The 19407-nt window shown below is 39.3% G+C and overlaps 1 protein-coding gene across 1 annotated transcript; it reads right to left on the reverse strand.

The window, feature by feature from the left end:
- Positions 1-18024: 18024 nt before the first annotated feature.
- On the reverse strand, positions 18025-18849 carry LOC143600067 (uncharacterized). The gene has a single exon (XM_077077857.1). It carries the CDS (start codon positions 18847-18849, stop codon positions 18025-18027), a length of 825 nt encoding a protein of 274 aa, XP_076933972.1.
- Between the last annotated feature and the right edge of the window lie 558 nt (positions 18850-19407).

Consider the following 19407-nt stretch of genomic DNA (forward strand, 5'->3'; position numbering starts at 1 on the left):
CGATTGATAAATAAACGAAAAACGTCAAAACAGTAATTATGTGATAATTATGTGTTAGACTTATGTGTTATGTGATAACATGGTTATAAACGTTAACTCAAGATGAAAACAAGTTAGTTAGGCTAGAAAAGTAATACTTAGAAGTGGAGGGACTTGAGTGTAACTTGTTATGTTTATAAATATATCATTAACTTAACCCTAACTTATTTTCTTTCCCACACCAAATCCCGATCGGCCTCCTTCCTTGTGAACCCTTGGCTGCCGTCCATCAATACACACACATACAACATCAATTCAAGCCCTTGATTGAAGAACTAGGTGCTAGGAAGGTATATTTGATTATCCTATACATCCTTGTTACTTAATTTTGATGTTTGTTGGGTTAATTGTAAACCCTAGCAGCCGATTTTGGTGTGTGTGTATAGTTATTATGATTGTTGTTATTTGGATGATGATTTGATAACTAGATTGAATCTTGTTGCATGTAAATTGTTGTGTCTTTGATTTGAGTTCAAACACAAACCCTAATCAAGTATGTAATATGTAATTGATGTGCATGGATGGTGTTTATGGAGTCTAGAGGGTCATATGAATGCATGATAGTTCATAGATTGTTAATATGTTGAGTTTGGATGCAAACAGTTTCTGGACAGAATGTGTATTTGATGTTTAAGTGACTGTAACGAAGTGTAAATATGAAAATTGGTTGAGATGATTGGTACTACTGTAAACTAGGTTGAGTCTAGTTTCTATAGAGTATAAATTTGTAATTTTTGGACAAGTAAAGGTTAACTTTTATGATTTTACAAAAACGTTGTGCAAAGCTGAGCTGTTAGACCTGCTGTTAGGTTATGTTGTAAATGTTATATCTCATGAACTACGAGACCAATTGGGTTGGTTCCACTTCTGAAAGTTGACTCATTGAGTTAGGGACCTAACCCAAGTGGTCTTGCATTTATTGGATTTTTTTTTAACGGGAATTGCAAATAACATTCTGTTGCGCATGAATTTGACTGTTATGAGTTTGCTGTAATGATTTGATGATTGTGAGAAAACTATGTGGAATAAAAATATAATAAAATATGTTCTGGAAACCTAAGACATATATGCTTCTGTGATGATTTTTGGTAAATTAATTGAGATGCTATGATCGGTGGAATAGTACAATCTTTTAAGTAGAATTTCTGTCTCGGTGAAACTAGCTGCTGAGTTTTGTGAAAATGCATGAAATATGATACTTGCTAATTTATTATCGTGTTTTGACCAAATTGCCCTTGAGGGGAATGATTGCAAGATAATTGTCGTGTTTTGACTAAAATGCCCTTGCGGGGAATAACTGCTAATTGATTGTCATAATTTGACCAAAATGCCCTTATGGGGAATGATGGCTAGTTAATTGTCATGATTTGACCAATATGCCCTTACGGGGAAAAATTGCTAGTGATGTACTTTATGAATACATGACACGTATATGATTGCTTACACATGTAATGTGTCACAAATACACTTGTTAAAGTCACACACGATTCACAAACGAAACACGAAACATGTTATGTGCATAGGTATTATGTGCCGGGTCTAGAGACTCGATAATATTCCGACACTTAGAAAAATCTCTTTGTTGTTTTAGAACGCTAGAGAGAGTTTTTCTGTGACGCGCATCTTGGTGATTTAATTTGGGAAATTCTTCGCAAACAGTGAGTTTCACTTTCCCCTCTTTAAACTGTTTTCAAACGTTTTTCACTTGGGGGAGATAACATACTCCACAACGCATTTAAGATTTTGTTATAAATTATATATCACTTGTAAAGGCTAAGTGGCAAACGAAACATTTGAAGTCCTACACATCGAACCGGTTAATATTTTGAATAGCGAGTCACTGTTGAGTAGTACTACTGGGTTTGACAAACCCCACCCAACGCTAAACTCGACTGGAGGTCGAGCGGGTGTAATTTTGGCTAACACGTACCATGGTCTGGAGGACCTGGTGACAAGGCACTTAATAAACGAGTCAGCTTCGATGTCGAACACTTAGTAATACTTCTTGTATAGTCTAGCTACCTATCGATATATAATTTGACATAACACTATCTGTAACGCTGTAACGCTGTAACGCAAAACGCTGTAACGCTGTAACGCAAAACGCTGTAACGCTATAACGCAAAACGCTGTAACGCTGTAACGCTGAACGCAAACGCTAAACGATTTATTTCTATATAACTTGTGAACTCACCAACCTTGTGTTGACACTTTTAGTATGTTATTCTCAGGTAGCCGAGGCGGGCGCGCGGTTTAGGAACATGCATTGCTTGATAAACTTTTAACTATGCAAACTTACTTTTAACTGTTATCCTTGGTTTTAAATCGTCCTGCGTGACGTAACATTGTTTCTATGGTTTTACGCTTCTGCACTTATTTTCATTTAAACGTTTTTATGGTTTGATTATAACTGATGATTCTGATCTTGTTAGTTCACACCCTCTGACGGTAAAACTCTGTTAGTGGATTTTGAGGGTGTGACAGCCGCCCCTAAAACCCTGCTACCAGGGGCGCTGCCCCCGGACCCCCGTTCATTGAGGGTTATATTAAGAAAGAAATACGATATGGATAGTGATAGTTGATTAATACGTGTAATCGTTATACAGTTAGTCGTGCCCCAGTTAAAGAAATGAGTTACCATTAACTTTGAGAGGAACCGAGTTCAGGTTAGTTTCTAGCTCCATTTTCTTCTTATGTTTTCGGGGCTGTGTCATACTCGATGTGATTAGTTAATACACTTACCTTAAGTGGTAAGTGTATGCCTTCTATGACTTTATGAATGAATACTTGACGATACGTGAACGATTTTCGGATATTGCATGTATCGCCAGGTAACAATGTGATATGTTATTGTTTTACGAATGATGTATGAATGATATATGAAAGTAATGGAAAAGATTAATGTATGTGTGAAAGTACATAAATTTAAATATAAAGAAGATAATGTATGGTTGTGTGGAGGTATGCTTAAAGGGTTGCAGACCCTAATAATATATGCGAAGGTTACAAGGTTGCATACCCTAATAATATATGCAAAGGTTACAGGGTTTCATACCCTAATAATATAAGCGAAGGTTATATGATTGCAGACCCTAATAATATATGCGAAGGTTACATGGTTGCATACCCTAATAATATATGCGAAAGTTACAGGGTTGCAGACCCTAATAACATCTGCAAAGGTTATAACGTCATATGCTCTTTAAAGCGTAGATACAATTACGTATGTATAAGTAATTTAAACAAGAAAGCATGAAAGTATGAAAGAAAGAAAGGAAGCATGTATGTATGAATGAAAGAAAGGTAACATGCTAAGTACGTAATATGTATCTTCGGATATGTATGTATGTAAGTATGTGAATGTATTGTATGTTGCCTGATTAACTAGAACTCACTCAGCGTGGCTGACTTTTAGTATGCACGCAACGCAGGTAAATAGACTGAGACAGCTGGCTTGAGGGGGACACATGCCAGGATCTGAAGAGGCTGGCATCTGTAGATTTTGTCATGATGTGTTGATACTATATTTTACCTGTTATGTTTTAAAAGACAATTTTTGAATGTTTGTAACGAATGGTTGACCTTTATTAATATTTCGCGAAAGTTTTAACTAACTCTGATATTTAGAACTGTGTTTATGAGTAAATCCAACGCTAATGTAGGGCACCGGGACCGGAGCCTTACAATTTTTTTCATATTAGAAATTACCTTCAAATTCTAAGGGTTTTTTAGATATAACTGAATTACTTATAAAAGTTTCCGTAATATACATTATGATTACCATTTACCAAAAATAATTAGGTTATGTTTGGCAAAACTAGCTGGTAGCTGTAGCTGGAAGCTGCTAGCTAGAGGCTGGAAGCTGTAGCTGCTAGCTGGTAGTTGTAGCTTTTTAGATATATTTAGATATTTGGCAAAGTAGCTGGAGCTTTTAATAAAATGTATAAAATTACTAAAATAGGCATAACTAAAAACAATAATAGTAAATGTATTTATTTTGGAAGGTTATTTAAGTAAATTAAAATCCTAAAAGCTTGTAGCTATTTCTAAGCACTACTTGTAGAAGCTTTAAGCTTAAACTTTTTCCGCTGACCTAAAATCTTCAAGCTCCTTGAACCAAACAAGGTTTTTAATTGAGTATGATTTTTTCTTAAAAGCTTGAAGCTTCTAAAAGCTTAGGGTATGTTTGGCAGGAAGCTTTTAGGAGCTTCAAGCTGCTAGCTGGTGGCTGAAAGCTGTAGCTGGTAGCTGTAGCTTTTTAGATATATTTAGACGTTTGGCAGAGTAACTGACCGCTTTTAATAAAATGTATAAAATTACTAAAATTGACATAAATAAACACAATAATAGTAAATGCATTTATTTTAGAATGTTATTTAAGTAAATTAAAATACTAAAAGCTTGTAGCGTTTTCTAAACGCTACTTGAAGAAGCTTTAAGCTTTAAGCTTTTTCTCATTATGACCTTGAAAATAAGTTTCACAATGGTTGCCATAATGTTTATATTTAAAAGTATTATAATAGAGTTGATGTAAGATAGGTGGCTCATGCTTAGGCTTAGCCGAAACAGGGTTTAGTGGAATTGACAGATTTGGAGGTGGGTTTAGTGGAAGTTAAAACTATGAGGCTAAAGGTACCTATGTCTGCCAAAAGAAGATCATCACAATCACTTTTGACTGCAGTTAATTATATTCTAATTTTGACCAACAAAGTCTTAGGTAAAAGTATTATAGTAAAGTTGAGATATACATTGTTATTTATTTGATGCTCATATTATTTGTTTTTTTTTTATGCAGGTAGGAGAACACTAAGGTGCATAAAAGGTTAAAGTTTTTAACTTCTCTTAGATTTTACAAAAAAAAAAAAAGAAAAAGAAAACTAGATTTTACATAAGCGAGTTGATAAGTTATGTTGTATTAATGTAAACTTGACTGTTATATACCTCTATTGTAAACTATCATCACTTATTTCTACTGCATTTTTCAATATAGATGTAATTGTGTTGTAGCTAACTGCTTTCCAATTTTTTTTATCTAACTGTTTTTTTAATTTATTTAATATTTACATAAATATATATTTGTTATGTATTAGCTATATGATAAAAAAAGGTACATTGACCAATATAACCACAAATGTAGTGTGCGTACAAGAAAATTACACTTATTTATAACATATTTGTGTAACGTTTGTTTTATTATTCTTGTAATTTTTAATGTAAATTGTAATTGTATTAATAAATATATGATATTTGTGTTGTTACTGTATTTTGCTTAATAGTTCAATTTTTCATGTAATATATGGATTTCAAACTAGTATGTTATATAACATATAGTTAGATCATATTATATATATATATATATGTTTTAACAATGTATACTATATTAGACCCGTGTAGTAATGGGTGACTAACCTATATATTAATAGATAAAAAACATTTTTGTCTCACTTTAAATCTAATTGTACCATATTTGTGCTACTTGGCAAGTATTTGTTGTTGAATCATTAAAATAGTATTTTTGTATTATTTTTCGAAATTTTGAATTCATCATTATCATCATCGTACTCAGTAAATCCCACCATTAGTAAAGCTATACTAGGGTCTGAGAAGGGTAACATATAGACAATATTACCTCTACCCCGTATGAATAGAGAGGCTGCTTCCGGTTAGAACCTTGGTTCGATAGTAGTTGCATCAAGCTTTGGACATAAGGCACATAATACTCAACCATCGGGACATCGGCCGATTGATGCATGTACCCTTGTCTTTCGGCTATCAACGCCACCACATGATGCTAATTAACCTTCCGTCACTTTTAACATTATTTTCCTGAGATTAATAAAATTATGTCAAAATTAATGAAATATGACTTGTATTAATTAATATATTCTTTATTTACAATTTTCCATCCATGTACCATAGATGTGAAAGATTTTAGATACTTTGGTAAAATTTTTAACTTCCGTTTGGTAACAATGCATTTTTAAACTAGATTTTATTCTTTTAATTTACCAAATTAACTATATACTCTTATCCTATAATTACACATGTTGTTTGTAAGTGTAATTTCAACATTCCATTCCACACATCAAGTTGACAATCGATTTAAAAGTTTATTTAATTTTGAGTTTATCTTTGACTACCATTGTTGACTGGTGATATACACATACTAATTCATATCTTCCAACAACATTTTTTCATGCATGCTTAAAGTTAAAATGCAATTGTGTTGAAAGACCTAAATATTATGTGACATCCTACATCGGTAGGGAAGGAGAACTAAGCCTTTATTATAAGTAGGTGGATACCTTCCACATCATAACGCGTTTTGGGCGCTTAATGGTAGTGGATGAGAGGAGAATTTCACAATTAAGTGTGCTCAGGTGGGACAAGTATGAGGATGGGTGACCACCTGAACAACCAAAAGCAAATCCGTGAGGCGATGGTGGTACGTCCCGGCCAAAGCGGACAATATTATGGTGCGGTGGTAGCTGGGTTGTTACATATTATGTTGTCGTCCCAAAAAACATATTACAACGTATGTCATTTCAAATTACATATGTTTGTTAGACGATTTCTATATTTCTACATGTGTCGTACACGGGTCAATAGCCTAGTTTATCATTCAATCTTGAATTTTATCCATGAGACCATATCCAATCCTAACCACTTAGGGTTCTTTTTTAAAAAAAAAAATCACAAATAGGGTATTAGTTTTTAGTAGCAGAGATTAAGGGGGTGTTTGGGATTCCTTATTTTACCTCCTTATATCTTATTTAAGTCATAAGGTATAAGTTACAAGTTACAATATTGTAACTTATACCTTATACACTCACAAAACGTAACTTATAACCCATAAGTTATAACCCATAAGTAGCAAAAATAAGAAATCCCAAACAGCCCCTAAGAAATTTGACATAGGCGTGTAAGAGATTGGTCAGATGCTTTTCCGGTCAGAAACTCTTAATTTCGTTGACAACCCCTTTTTCCTCCCAAGTCGATCTCTGTCATACTGCAACATGGTTTCTCATCCCGTCATCTACGCTTCTATTTATTATATTTAGGCGATTTTTTCATCTCCCTCTTCGTGCACGAACTTACAGATAGTTTTTTTTTCCTTCATCGGTTTGTTCTTCATGATTTCGTCTTCATTCGATTTGCACACACGCATCAGTTTATGTTCATGCGATCTACTTAATTTTGACTACCTTACTGTTCGTTTATTTTTTATTTATTTTTTTTTAAATTGTGGCTAAATGTTTTATGATTTAACATAAATCGGAAGGACGGAGTAGCTATATGCATGGTGTTCGACGTATCCTTTCAAGGTTAATATCCTAATTAATTCTTCGTTTTGCATATTACCTTCTTGCTTAAAGCATCGCACACATATGAGATGAATCAATTCATCATTGCATCTGAAGCTGTTTATGCCGCCATTCTTATTTACAAGCTAATCACTAAAAAAACTGCTCCGTTATGTGTTTGAGTTTGATTTTTGAATCAATTATGTGTTGATTGTCAAATTGATGTGCTCTGTTTGATTGTTATACATGCAGGGCTGTTTTCCGAATGCAATTTGGAGATTTATTTGACATCTTCGGCCTTGCATGTGTTTTCCGGTCCGTCCTCTTTCTGATCGGTATGTTTACATAGTATTGGGCGTTTTGTTTTCGTCTAGGGTTTAAGCGTCTTTTATGGTCATCGATGCTTTTCGGTTATTTTTTGTAGTTGTTTAATTGGTTGTTTATTTCGGTTTACTATCAAAATCTTTGTATTTAGGGGGTAAAATAAGAGGAATGGATGTCTTATTATTGTTGTAATTCAGCTTATAAGGTGTTCGATGAAATGCTTCTTAGAAAGTTTTACTAATAAATGATCATTTTTGGTTGTCATTTGCAGCAACATTACATTCGAAATGCATGTTACAATTTAAAAAGAAAATGTATGAAATTTTGATCTATATATAGATTCACACTGCCACTTTCAATTTTTTTTTTAAATAAACTTTCATATATTAAATAAAATGATTCAATTACAATAGGCGGTGGATAAGCGGGCAACAAGCTGCGCCATCACCCCCATTTAAATGAAATTGGGTAATGATCTAGAGTTTATTTTTACATTTTTTGTCTACTTTGTGATTCTTCAGGTAGTTGTATAAGTTGTATGCATGCGTTTGTTTATATTGGTATATATAAGTGTTGTGTGTAGACTTAATGAAATTTAAAAGGGTTTGTTGCTAGAAAATATGTTGTAGGTTAACATGGTTTACATTTACGCTTCTTTGTTATAATATTCTTTTTATCGTGCATGCTCTTGACTTTGTCTATGCTGTGTGAATACGATTGTCATACATATTAGTATTTCAATCAGATTACTTTGTAGTCTTCGTTTCTCATCAAATTTGACCACCAAATAACTTTATAATAATCTATTACCATCCTATTACATTCAGATTTTCAGTATGTTTTTAATTGTTATAAGAAGTGTGTTACATGAGGTAAAATGTATATTAAACAACAGGCAAATGCCCTAAAACACATGCCAAAATAGAGTTACGCACGATCTACGAAAACCGCTAAACTAAAACATCATGATACTGTAACAACCTAAAACCAAATAACAAAAGATAAGTGAACTCTAAATTTATTAACCAAGAAAAAACAGTAAAATATACCTGTAGCTATTAGACATAGTTTATTATTATATTATATTAGAGGGTCTAGAGTGTAATATTGTATTCTATTATATACTCTCCTAATGTAACGATTACATTCACAATAATGTACAATTTTGTTTTACAATTTTAACTTTGTATCACAGCCTAGGTCAACCCTAATTCTGCCGCCACCCACCACCCAGCAATAATCCTTCAATCTGATTGTTTTTCCAGTCTCTACAATGACTGATCTGGTGGCATTCTCTCAATCTGAAAAGACAGTTCATAACTCTCACAAGTTTGGATTTACCTTGTCTCCGACCAATTATGGTTTTTGAAAAACTATGATCCAGCCATTCTTAATAACCAATAATTTGTTTGGCTACATAGATGGCACAATTCCATCTCCCTCACCTACTATCTCGATTACATCCTCTACTGGGAAAGGCAAGGAACAGGCCTCCGTACAACAAGTTCAACCCAATCCCCAGCATGCTATTTGGGTCTCTAATGATGCTCATATTCGCATGCTTTTGCTGTCCACAATCTCTGAAAGCTCCTTCCAGCATGTTCAAGGTTCGACATCCCGGAATCTTTGGCAGTCTTTGGAACGTGCATATGCTCCTCATACGGCTTCCAGAGAATACACTTTGAAGACCCAACTTCTCCGAATCGAGATGAAGAATGCTGAGACGACTTCTGCTTATCTAACGAGGGCTCAAGAATATGAGACTGCACTCGCCAATATTTGTGAACCGATGAAAGAAAAAGACATTGTGATGCTTGTGATCTCAGGTCTTCGTGAAGAATATAATGGACTGAAGACCACCGCTCTTACATGACAATTGGCTTTTAACAAACTACATCCGTTATTTGCTGATCATGATGCCTAAGAAAACAGTGGTTGATATCCCACCGACACAAGCCTTTACAGTAGCTCGCAAACCAGCTGCTTCAGCCGCCGTTGACTTGTCTTGCTCGGTGTCCCAATCCGATGCAATTCATGCAATCCAGCAATTGGCTGCCCAATTATGATTACAACTACATTTGCCTTCATCTCAGCTGCCACAAGCCTACTACACAAACCGGAACTCAAATCGTAACCAAAACAATCGACAAGGCAACGGTCGGGGACGTGGCGGTCACAACAGCTATAACAACTGTAACAACACGGGAGGTAATCGAAATCAGTTTAATTGGGCATCAAATCAAAATATTGTTTATGGCACATGCAACAGGTGTGGCATTGGTCATGTACCGTCTGAATGTCCTAATCGTGACCCTGCCACTTTCCGCTCAAGACAACAACCATCTGGCAACTATGCAGAACATCTGTCACGAACTTTCAACAATTGGCTCCCGGACACCGGCTCAAATAACCACGTTGCAGTAGATCTCTCCAGCCTCGATAACTCTGACCCTATGATGGTGATGATAGTCTTCATGTTGGCAACGGTAAGGGTCTCCCCATTTTGCATATTGTTTCCACTCGTTATTCCTCACCCGCAAAAACCTTTGACCTTAAAAACATACCTCATGTCCCTGAGATAAAACAAAATCTCCTTTCCGTCCAACGTTTTTGCCTTGATAATAACGTTTATTTTGAATTTCACGCTACTTTTTTTGCTGTGAAGAACAAGTTTACACACACTACCCTCCTCACGGGTCCAAGTAATGGGGGTTTTTACTCCCTCAAGCTCCTGCGGTTACAACCCGTGTCTAAAGTATCCTTCTCCGTGGTTCGTGCCTCCACATCAACTTGGCATCAAAGACTGGGACATCCTCATCCATAGCTTTTGAAGTCAATGTTATCTTTTAATCATTTACCTTTACAAAACAATGTTTTTAGCACTGGTTGTGATTCATGTTTCATTGGAAAATCGTCTAAATTACATTTATTATCATCTAGTTATAAGAGTTCAAGTGTTTTGGATCTTATTTTTTGTGATGTTTGGGGCTCCGCCCCTGTTATGTCTCTTGAGGGCCATAATTACTTTTTGTTGTGTGTAGACCACTTTTCTAAGTTTATGTGGATTTTTCCATTCAAACATAAATATGATGTTTTTGGAATCTTCAAACAATTTATCACTATGACTGAAAGACAATTTAACACTAAACCTAAGTCTGTTCAAAGCGATTGGGGTGGGGAATTCCGAAGCTTGTCTACCTTTCTTACTACCCTAGGTATCACACACCGTCTTTCGTGTCCTCATACCAGTGAACAAAATGGCATTGTGAAACGTCGGCATCGTCACGTTGTCGAAACAGATCTCACCTTATTAGCCCAATCACATGTTCCACAACGTTTTTGGAATTTTGCCTTTGACACAGCAGTCTACCTAATAAACTGTATGCCTTCCCGTACAAATTCATCTAAATCTCCATTTGAACACATTTTTCATCATCCACCCAACTACTCCTTCTTACGGGTTTTTGGCTCTCAATGTTCCCATATCTTCGCCCCTTCAACAAACATAAAATGGACTTCCGGTCCACTCCGTGTCTCTTTTTGGGTTATAGTCCTACTCATCATGGTTATCGACGCTTCGATCCACAAAGCGAACGCATCTATGTGGCACGCCATGTTCGTTTTAATGAACACAACTTCCCATTCTCCACACAATCCATCCCATGCTCCCCATCCCAACCTCAACCTATAGATATGTATGTGTCTACCTACCCTAACATTCCACCTACACCATCTCCACCGCCCTCACTTCTGGTCGTCCACCTCTGATCCATACTTACACTCGCAAAGCAAAAACTGTTAAAACATCCACTACCGACCCCAACTCCATGGCTCCTACGATCTCAACACCAGCCTCACCATCTCTCTCACCAACTCAACCCAACCAGCCCCAACGGTCGTATCAGCCCCTATGGCTTTTACAACACTCATTCTAACTACAACCAACGACCCAACCTCTATAGCCCAGCCTCCACCCCGTCAACGCCCATCAAACCTTCGCCAAAATCCAAAAACTACAAAACCTTTTAATGCAACCTCTTTTCACTCTACTACCCTTAATCCTGATATTGAACCTGCCTCCTTTACTGTTGCTAACACACATCCTAAATGGCGTTATGCCATGGCTGAAGAATACTCGGCTTTGATGAGAAACCGTACGTGGTCTTTGGTGCCTCGTGCCCCGAGCTCTAATATTGTTGATTGTAAGTGGGTTTATATACTTAAACGAGACCAAACAGGAGCTATTACACGTCACAAAGCTCGTTTAGTAGCAAAAGGCTTTCGACAACAACCAAGCATTGACTATCAGGAGACTTTTAGCCCAGTTGTCAAGTCTACCATCATTCGTGTGGTCCTTTCTTTAGCAGTTGCACAAAAATAGCAGCTACGACAACTTGATGTTAAGAATGCATTTTTACATGGTGAACTAAACAAGACAGTGTATTTACAACAACCATCGGGCTTTGTTGACCCACAAAGACCTGATCATGTTTGTCTAATACATAAGTCGTTGTATGGGTTAAAACAGGCCCCTCGATCCTGGTTTCAGCGGTTGTCTACAGCTCTTCATGGGCTTGGTTTTCGAGGTTCCAGGACGGATCCTTCCTTATTCATTTATTCATCCGGGGACACTCTTTTGTATCTACTTGTCTACGTTGATAATATTATTTTGACAGGTAACAACCCCCAGGCGATAGATAAAATGGTACATAATCTTAGCAGGTCCTTTGCGGTTCAAGACATGGGCCGACTCTCCTATTTTTTGGGTATTGATATTATTTACCAAGGCTCGGACATTATAATGTCACAACAGAAATGTGTTCTGGAATAATTGCAACGTGCAAACTTATCACATGCTCAACCGGTTGACTCACCTATTACAACAACCGCCAACTTGGCCTTGGCCTTGGGTGACAGCCTCCCGTGTGAGAACCCGGTATAATATAGACAGATTGTTGGTGCCCTTCAGTACGTAACACATTCTCGTGTCGATATCACTTATGTAGGTAACAAGGTTTACCAATTCATGCACTCGCAAACCGAAAATCATGGTCAGCTGTTAAGCGCATCTTGCGCTACCTGAAGGGTACTGCCACACATGGCCTTCTCATCAAACAACAGTCGTCCTCAGTTCTTCATGCTTACACAGATTCCACTTACAACACTTTGAATGCCTTCTCTGATGCTGACTGGGCTGGATGTGCAGATGACCGTCGATCTACTGGGGGACATGCTTTATATCTTGGGTCGAACCTTGTATCTTGGGCTGCACGAAAACAACAGACTGTCTCACGGTCATCCACAGAATCTGAGTATAAAGCTCTAGCTGATACGGTTCGTGAACTAACATGGTTACAAGCACTCTTACGTGAGTTGCGTGTCCCGGTCAAATCAGCCCCAACACTATGGTGCGATAATCTTGGCGCGACTTTCTTGTCAGCAAATCTTGTCTTCCATGCACTTACAAAACATATTGAAGTGGACTTTCATTTTGTTCGAGAACTGGTTACTCAAGGAAACCTCTCTGTGCTGTTCATCTCTATAGAGGATTAGATTGCTGACGTTTTTACAAAGCCTCTACCCTCTCAGCGATTTATCTACTTACGGTCCAAGCTAAGGATAGCACCCGGCCTTAGCTTGCGGGGGAATATTAGACATAGTTTATTATTATATTATATTAGAGGATCTAGAGTGTGATAATGTATTATATACTCTCCTAATGTAACGATTACATTCACAATAATATACAATTATGTTTTACAAGTTTAACTGTAGCAATCAAAAAAGGAAACACACCAGGTCAACAATGCATATGTAAAGGCAATAATAACTCAACATGTTAGTCAACATATATGTTTTTGATGAACTTCACTTTTGCTTTTTTATATGCTATTTGTAGAAACCCTAAGTGAAATGACTATTTGACTATGAATATATGTGTGTTGTGTGTTGGTGTGTGAGGTTACTTTGATGAATTTCAGTGTGAGATGACCGTGAGTAAAAGTGAGTGTATGTTCTTATTCATAAGTGCATACATGTTACAAAGAGAATGTGTACATATATAGGGTCCCAGAGGAATCTTCCTTTGGACCGTTACTCTTTGGGTTCCCTCTATTGTCCGCTGGTTTCTCCTATTCCTTCTGACTTTGGCAGGGGGGCTGGTTATTATCCGTTGGACGCTCTTTTACCTCCAAGACTACGTCAGCCTTAGTTCTGTAATACTCAGATTAACAAGGACAGCTCAGTCGTTGACCTTGGACCATGTCTAGAGTGCATGAGATGCTGTTGGGCTGGACAGGACTGGACTTCTTGGGCTTTGCTTGGGCCCATTCTGACATACTCTCTTCAAGTCTCCAAGTCTATTGTCATTTTTATTTATGACGAAGGTAATAGACTTGATTCAAGTTCACCTTCCCTCTCATTTCTTATATCTTCTCGCCCGGGGTTTATGTTATTTGGGCTGACTATGCAGGCCAGGCCCACTTTTCCTTTCCTTAGACCATGTTTTTCCTGTCCCACTCCAAGCCCACAATAGAGGCGGTAAAATATGTGGCTTAAACTGAATTGCACATTTTCCCAAGCCGTAATTATACTGAGGGTTTTAACATCCCATCAACATAACTTTTTCACCTACCCTTCTCTCTTTTCTCTTTACACTCATAATTTCCAGTGACTCCTCTTTTTCCGGCCGATCTTTCGTCTTCTATTTTCCGATCAGGTTAGTGCTTATTATTTTTGTCTTCCATCTTCTTCTCTTCTATCATGAGTCACGAAGGTTTGTCTTTGATCACCTCCGTTCTCACTAAAGAAAAAATGCTTACTTTGTGTTCCCGTTATCGTATTCCCTTATCATTATCCCTAATTTTGCCCGAACCTCATGAGAAAGCTATCAGTCGCCCCAATCTCATTACATTGTATACGAAAAACTTGGATTGTGCTAATATCTATTATCCCCTCACCGACTTTCAGACTGCCTTGTTGAAGCATCAAAATTAGGGTTTTCTCAGGTTCACCCATTAGGTTTCTTGCGGGTGACTCATTTTGAGTTGGCTTGTCGGCTATGGGAGGTTTTGCAACAGTTCCTCTATTCCGTTGATTTTACCGTCTTAAGGTCGATGGCGATTGGTTTACCTTTGAACGTCGTCCGGTGAACAAACAGCCTCCATGCTACTCAAAAATGCCTACTGGGTTCCACCCTAAAGAGTGGAAGGATAGTTTTTTCTTTGTTTCCCCTAATTTTGCTCCTGGTCTCCATAGCCGTCGTCGCACGGACACTATTATTTGTGACGTAGCCCCTCGTCCTCCCACAAACCAAGATGATCTGCATGACTTGCTTGTGAACAATCCCACAGAAGCTATGACTTATCCTGAACCATTGTTGTATATGGTTGGGCTGAGCCAGATATGGCCGGATCCTTCCACCCGACCGGCCATATTTGAAAACGGTCGAGGTCTCTTAGCCTCTTGTTGACTCCTCTTCTTTCTCGTGTCACCATTTGTTCTAAAGCAGCTGATATTGATTTTCTTTTGCAGAGATGAGTTTGAAAGAGGCTTTGCAGAAAGGATCTTTGAAGGCTGCCGAGTTCGTTCACCTTCTCGTGACACCAGTAACTAGTTCGGAGACGGAGTCAGCATCCCTAGACCGATCCAACCCCGACTTGCTTCCTGATGTTGAAGATACTCCTAAACTAAAGAATCCATTGTCCGAGATGTTTTACGCCTCTATGAAGAATCGCTTGAGGAGTTCTAAACGCCCTTACTTGGGCCAATCATATTCTTCTCACCCGGTGAATCTATCTGCTACCGAGGTCGTTGACTTGGACAACGAGTATGCATTTCAGGTGGTCGTTTCTGCAAAAGAACATGAAGGTCATGATTCTGGTCTTGTTCGTTCTGACCCCAAGGGTAAACGTCCTGAAGAGCCTGTATTGTTGCCTCAAGGTCAGCCCTTTCCTGAAACTGAACAATCCCCTGGGTATACGGTGTTTGTCCCTAAATGGGATCTGGATGTTGTTCATCTGTGCTCACTCCCCAACAAGCTCACAACTTTCTTAGTGAGGTTATACCTCCGGTGGATTTCGTGCATATTCGAGCCATGAGTGTGACTGGTCTTGTAAGTGAGTTTGGGACCCATCTTTATCGCACCTTGGCTTTGGGGGCAGCCACCCAACAGGATGTGATCGATGCGGATCAGATGTTGCAGAAAAACAAGGAGGAAATCGATTCTTTGGAGCAGGCAGTCGAAAAAGACCGGTAGAAAACCCAAAGCCTGAGGCAGAAAATTGTTCTAGCATAAGAGAAGGTTCTTGAGACATCTGGCCTGGCAGCCAATCTAAAGAAGTCCCAAGATCAGGTTGTCCATCTGATGGCTGATCTTTCTGTGTCTCAGAAACAGGTTGCTATTTTTGAGGCTCAATATATTGAAGCCCAAGCTGGTCACGAGAAATTTCAAGAGGTAAGTACTTCCCCTTTGATTTCTTTTTTGCCTTTGTTGGTAAACTGATTGTTCTTGGCCTAGCTCGTAGGTGGACGCCGAGCTTAAACGGGAGTGGGAAGAGCATGAAAGTTTGAAGTGTGAAGTGGTGGTGATCCAGGCTCAGAAGGATCAGGTGATTGAAGGTCTCCGTAAGGAGTGTGAGGAATTGAAGCAGGAACGTGATGGCTTGAACGCTGATTGAGTGTGGATAGTGGTGCATGGCTTCAAGCAGGTGTATGAGCGAGCCAAGTCTTGTCGTGAGACCTATCAAGTTCGGGAAATTCTGAATAGGGCGATTTTTGCTTCGGGGTTCCAACATGGCTTGCAGTCGGGCTACGATTACCAGGCGAAGGGGGTTCTTATCTTCGAGGTTCCCACTTTCTCCGAGACTACTGAGGCGGAGGCGGAAAAGGCCTATATCGCCTACAACACTTTTGAACCTCCGATCTTGAAACAACTTTCTTCCACCCCTGATGTGCCTGTGTGTGAGATTCAGGCTTTGACTTCCATGGTTGACCATGCCACTCCACTTCCTTGACTGCCAAAGTTAGCGTTTTATGGGTGGTTGTCACCTTTCCCAAGACATTCTTTTGAAATTTGTATGTTTTGTAAGGATAATCGTATTTTTAACCCCTTAAGGGTCTAGGTATGGAAGTTATCTCTTTTTCCCTCAGGGGGCGACTGTATTATAAGTGATGTTTGCGTTTTAATTGCTTTACGTACTGACTATGCATGCATGTGAATGATTAGGAAATCTTCTGATTTCGCTTAATTGTTTTGGTTAACCAGATAGCCTATTGGCGAGGCCTTCTCCTTTTTATATGATAGGAGGTAGGGAACTGTCACTTGACGTGAGTTCATTTAAACTCCTTTCTTCGAGAAATGGTGTTTTCGGTGTTCATGTAACGATTTCAGCATTTATTAGATTATAAATGACACATGTGAGGACTCCCGGAGAGGTTTTTTATAAAATCAAACTTCATGTCATTAAATCTTGATCATGTTACATAAATGGATTACAAAAATAATGAAAGTCATGATCTGTTTCCTCGGTTCCCTCACGGAGAGGTTATTGTGGGTCTAGAGGCATTTCTTGAGTACACGTGGCTAGTTGTCCAAAATATTTTGAAAGAGTAGCCCCCTGTGTGTCGCCTCTTTGTCTCCCCTTTCCGGGGTCTCACGCGTAATACTTACTGATCTGCATTGCGTTCCACGCACAAGGCACTTCCTCCCCCGTGTGGTACGCTAGTTTGTAGGCACCCTTGTCTCTGGCCCAGATGACCTGATAAGGACCCTCCCAGCTAGGTCCCAATTTCCCTTGATTTTCTTGCCTACTTGCTTTGTTCTCCTGAAGGACATCTTCAACCTTGAACTTGACCTCTCTTACCCTTGAGTTGTAATACTTTTCCATTTTTATTATATTCGAGATCTCGTCTGGCGGTCGCCTCTCTTCTTTCCTCAGCAATGTTTAGATTCAATCTTAGGTCATTTTCATTCTCTTCCTCAGTCAGTTGGATCATGTTGGTAGGCGAGCCGATCTCGACGGGTATCATAGATTCTGTCCCGTAGGCCAGGATGAAAGGTGTTTCCCTGTGGCTGACCTTAGGCACGGTTCGATGGGCCCATAGAAAGTGGGGTAGTTCTTCCACGCACGAGCTTCGTTGTCTGCCCAAACGGCCGGTTATCCCTTCTACAATGCTCATGTTCGCTCTTTCTACTTGTCTGTTTGCTTGGGGTGGGCAACTGATGTGAAGAATTGCTTGATTTTCAGCTCTTTACACCACTCCCTGAATATTCCCCCCGCAAATTGCTTCCCATTGTCGCTTATGATAGTGTGAGGTAGTCTGAAACGACAGACAATGTTTTCCCATACAAACCTCTTCACATCGTGGGTAAAGGCTTGGCCTCCACCCATTTAGTGAAATAATCGATAGCCACTACCAAGAACTTGGATTTCCCTGACCCTTCAGGAAAGGGACCCACTATGTCGATGCCCCATTTTTGGAATGACCAGGAAGAACTCACCGGGACCAGGTTAAGTTTGAGCTTCCGGGTCACCGGGGCATAGATTTGACAGCTGTCGCACTTCCGTATTTCTCTTAAGGCACTCATAAACATGGCAGGCCAGTAGTATCCTGCTCTCATGGCTCGGGCTGCCACCATCTTTGCCCCCATGTGCATCCCGCAGATTCCTTCGTGGATTTCCCGTATAACATACTCGGACTCTCCGTGATTGATACACTTGAGTGAAGGTCTCATGTAGGACCTCCGGTATAGGGCCCCTTCTATTATCTCATACTTGAGGGCTTGAATTCTCAACTTGCGCCCTTCTTGTTTGTCTTCGGGTGCGATCCCTTCCTTCAAGTATCGTAGGATCGGGGTCATCCAACATGGCTCCTGTGTTTCCACACCGGCCACCATTTCTTCTAATATTGACGGTTGCTTGATGGTCTCTACCTTGACGTTTTTTGCCAAATGGTCAAAAGCCACATATGCTATCTTACTTAGAGCGTCGGCTTTTTTGTTTAAACTTCTAGAGATGTGGACGACTTCAGCCTCTTCGAAGCTCTGTAATAGTTCCTTTGTCTTCTTTAAGTATTCTATCATCTTACTGTCTTTGGCCTCGTAGTCCCCTTTCTCTTGGTTGGCTACAAGCAGCGAGTCCACATGAGCCTTGATACGCTGGACTGGAATCTTCTTTGCCATCCTCAGCCCTGCCAACAAGGCCTCGTATTCAGCCTCATTATTGGTGCTGGGGAAATTCAGTCGCACTGCATATGTCAGTTCTATTCCTTCGGGACTGATGAGGATGAGTCATGCTCCGCTTCCATCTTCGTTGGAGGCCCTATCCGTATACAGGTTCCAAAGAGGTTCCTCTGGGCCTTCCAGGGTGTCGGTAGCCAGGTCCTTCTGGCAGTCCTCCCGGGACGAGGGTTCTTCTTGCTCAAGTGTTGGGCCTTCTGTAAGGAAATCGGCTATCACATGTCCCTTAAAAGCTGCTCGCGGCTTGTATTCGATGGAATGGTCACCCAGCTCTATTGCCCGATTGGCGAGCCTGTCGGATATCTCTGGCTTCATTAGTATTCGTTGGACGGGTTGGTCTGTCAAGGCCCGGATGACGTGGGCTTGGAAATATCGCCTCAACTTTCTCGCCGTGTAAATGAGGGATAGTACCGTTTTCTCGATGGGAGAATACCTTTCTTCCGGTACCTTCAATGTGCACCTCACGAAGTATATGGGTATCTGGACCTCCTTCTTTTCGAC

The sequence above is a fragment of the Bidens hawaiensis genome, unplaced genomic scaffold (assembly GCF_021521415.1).
Source record: "Bidens hawaiensis isolate Kalapana, Puna unplaced genomic scaffold, B.hawaiensis_p1.1 tig00053267_1, whole genome shotgun sequence".
Lineage (NCBI taxonomy): Eukaryota > Viridiplantae > Streptophyta > Magnoliopsida > Asterales > Asteraceae > Bidens > Bidens hawaiensis.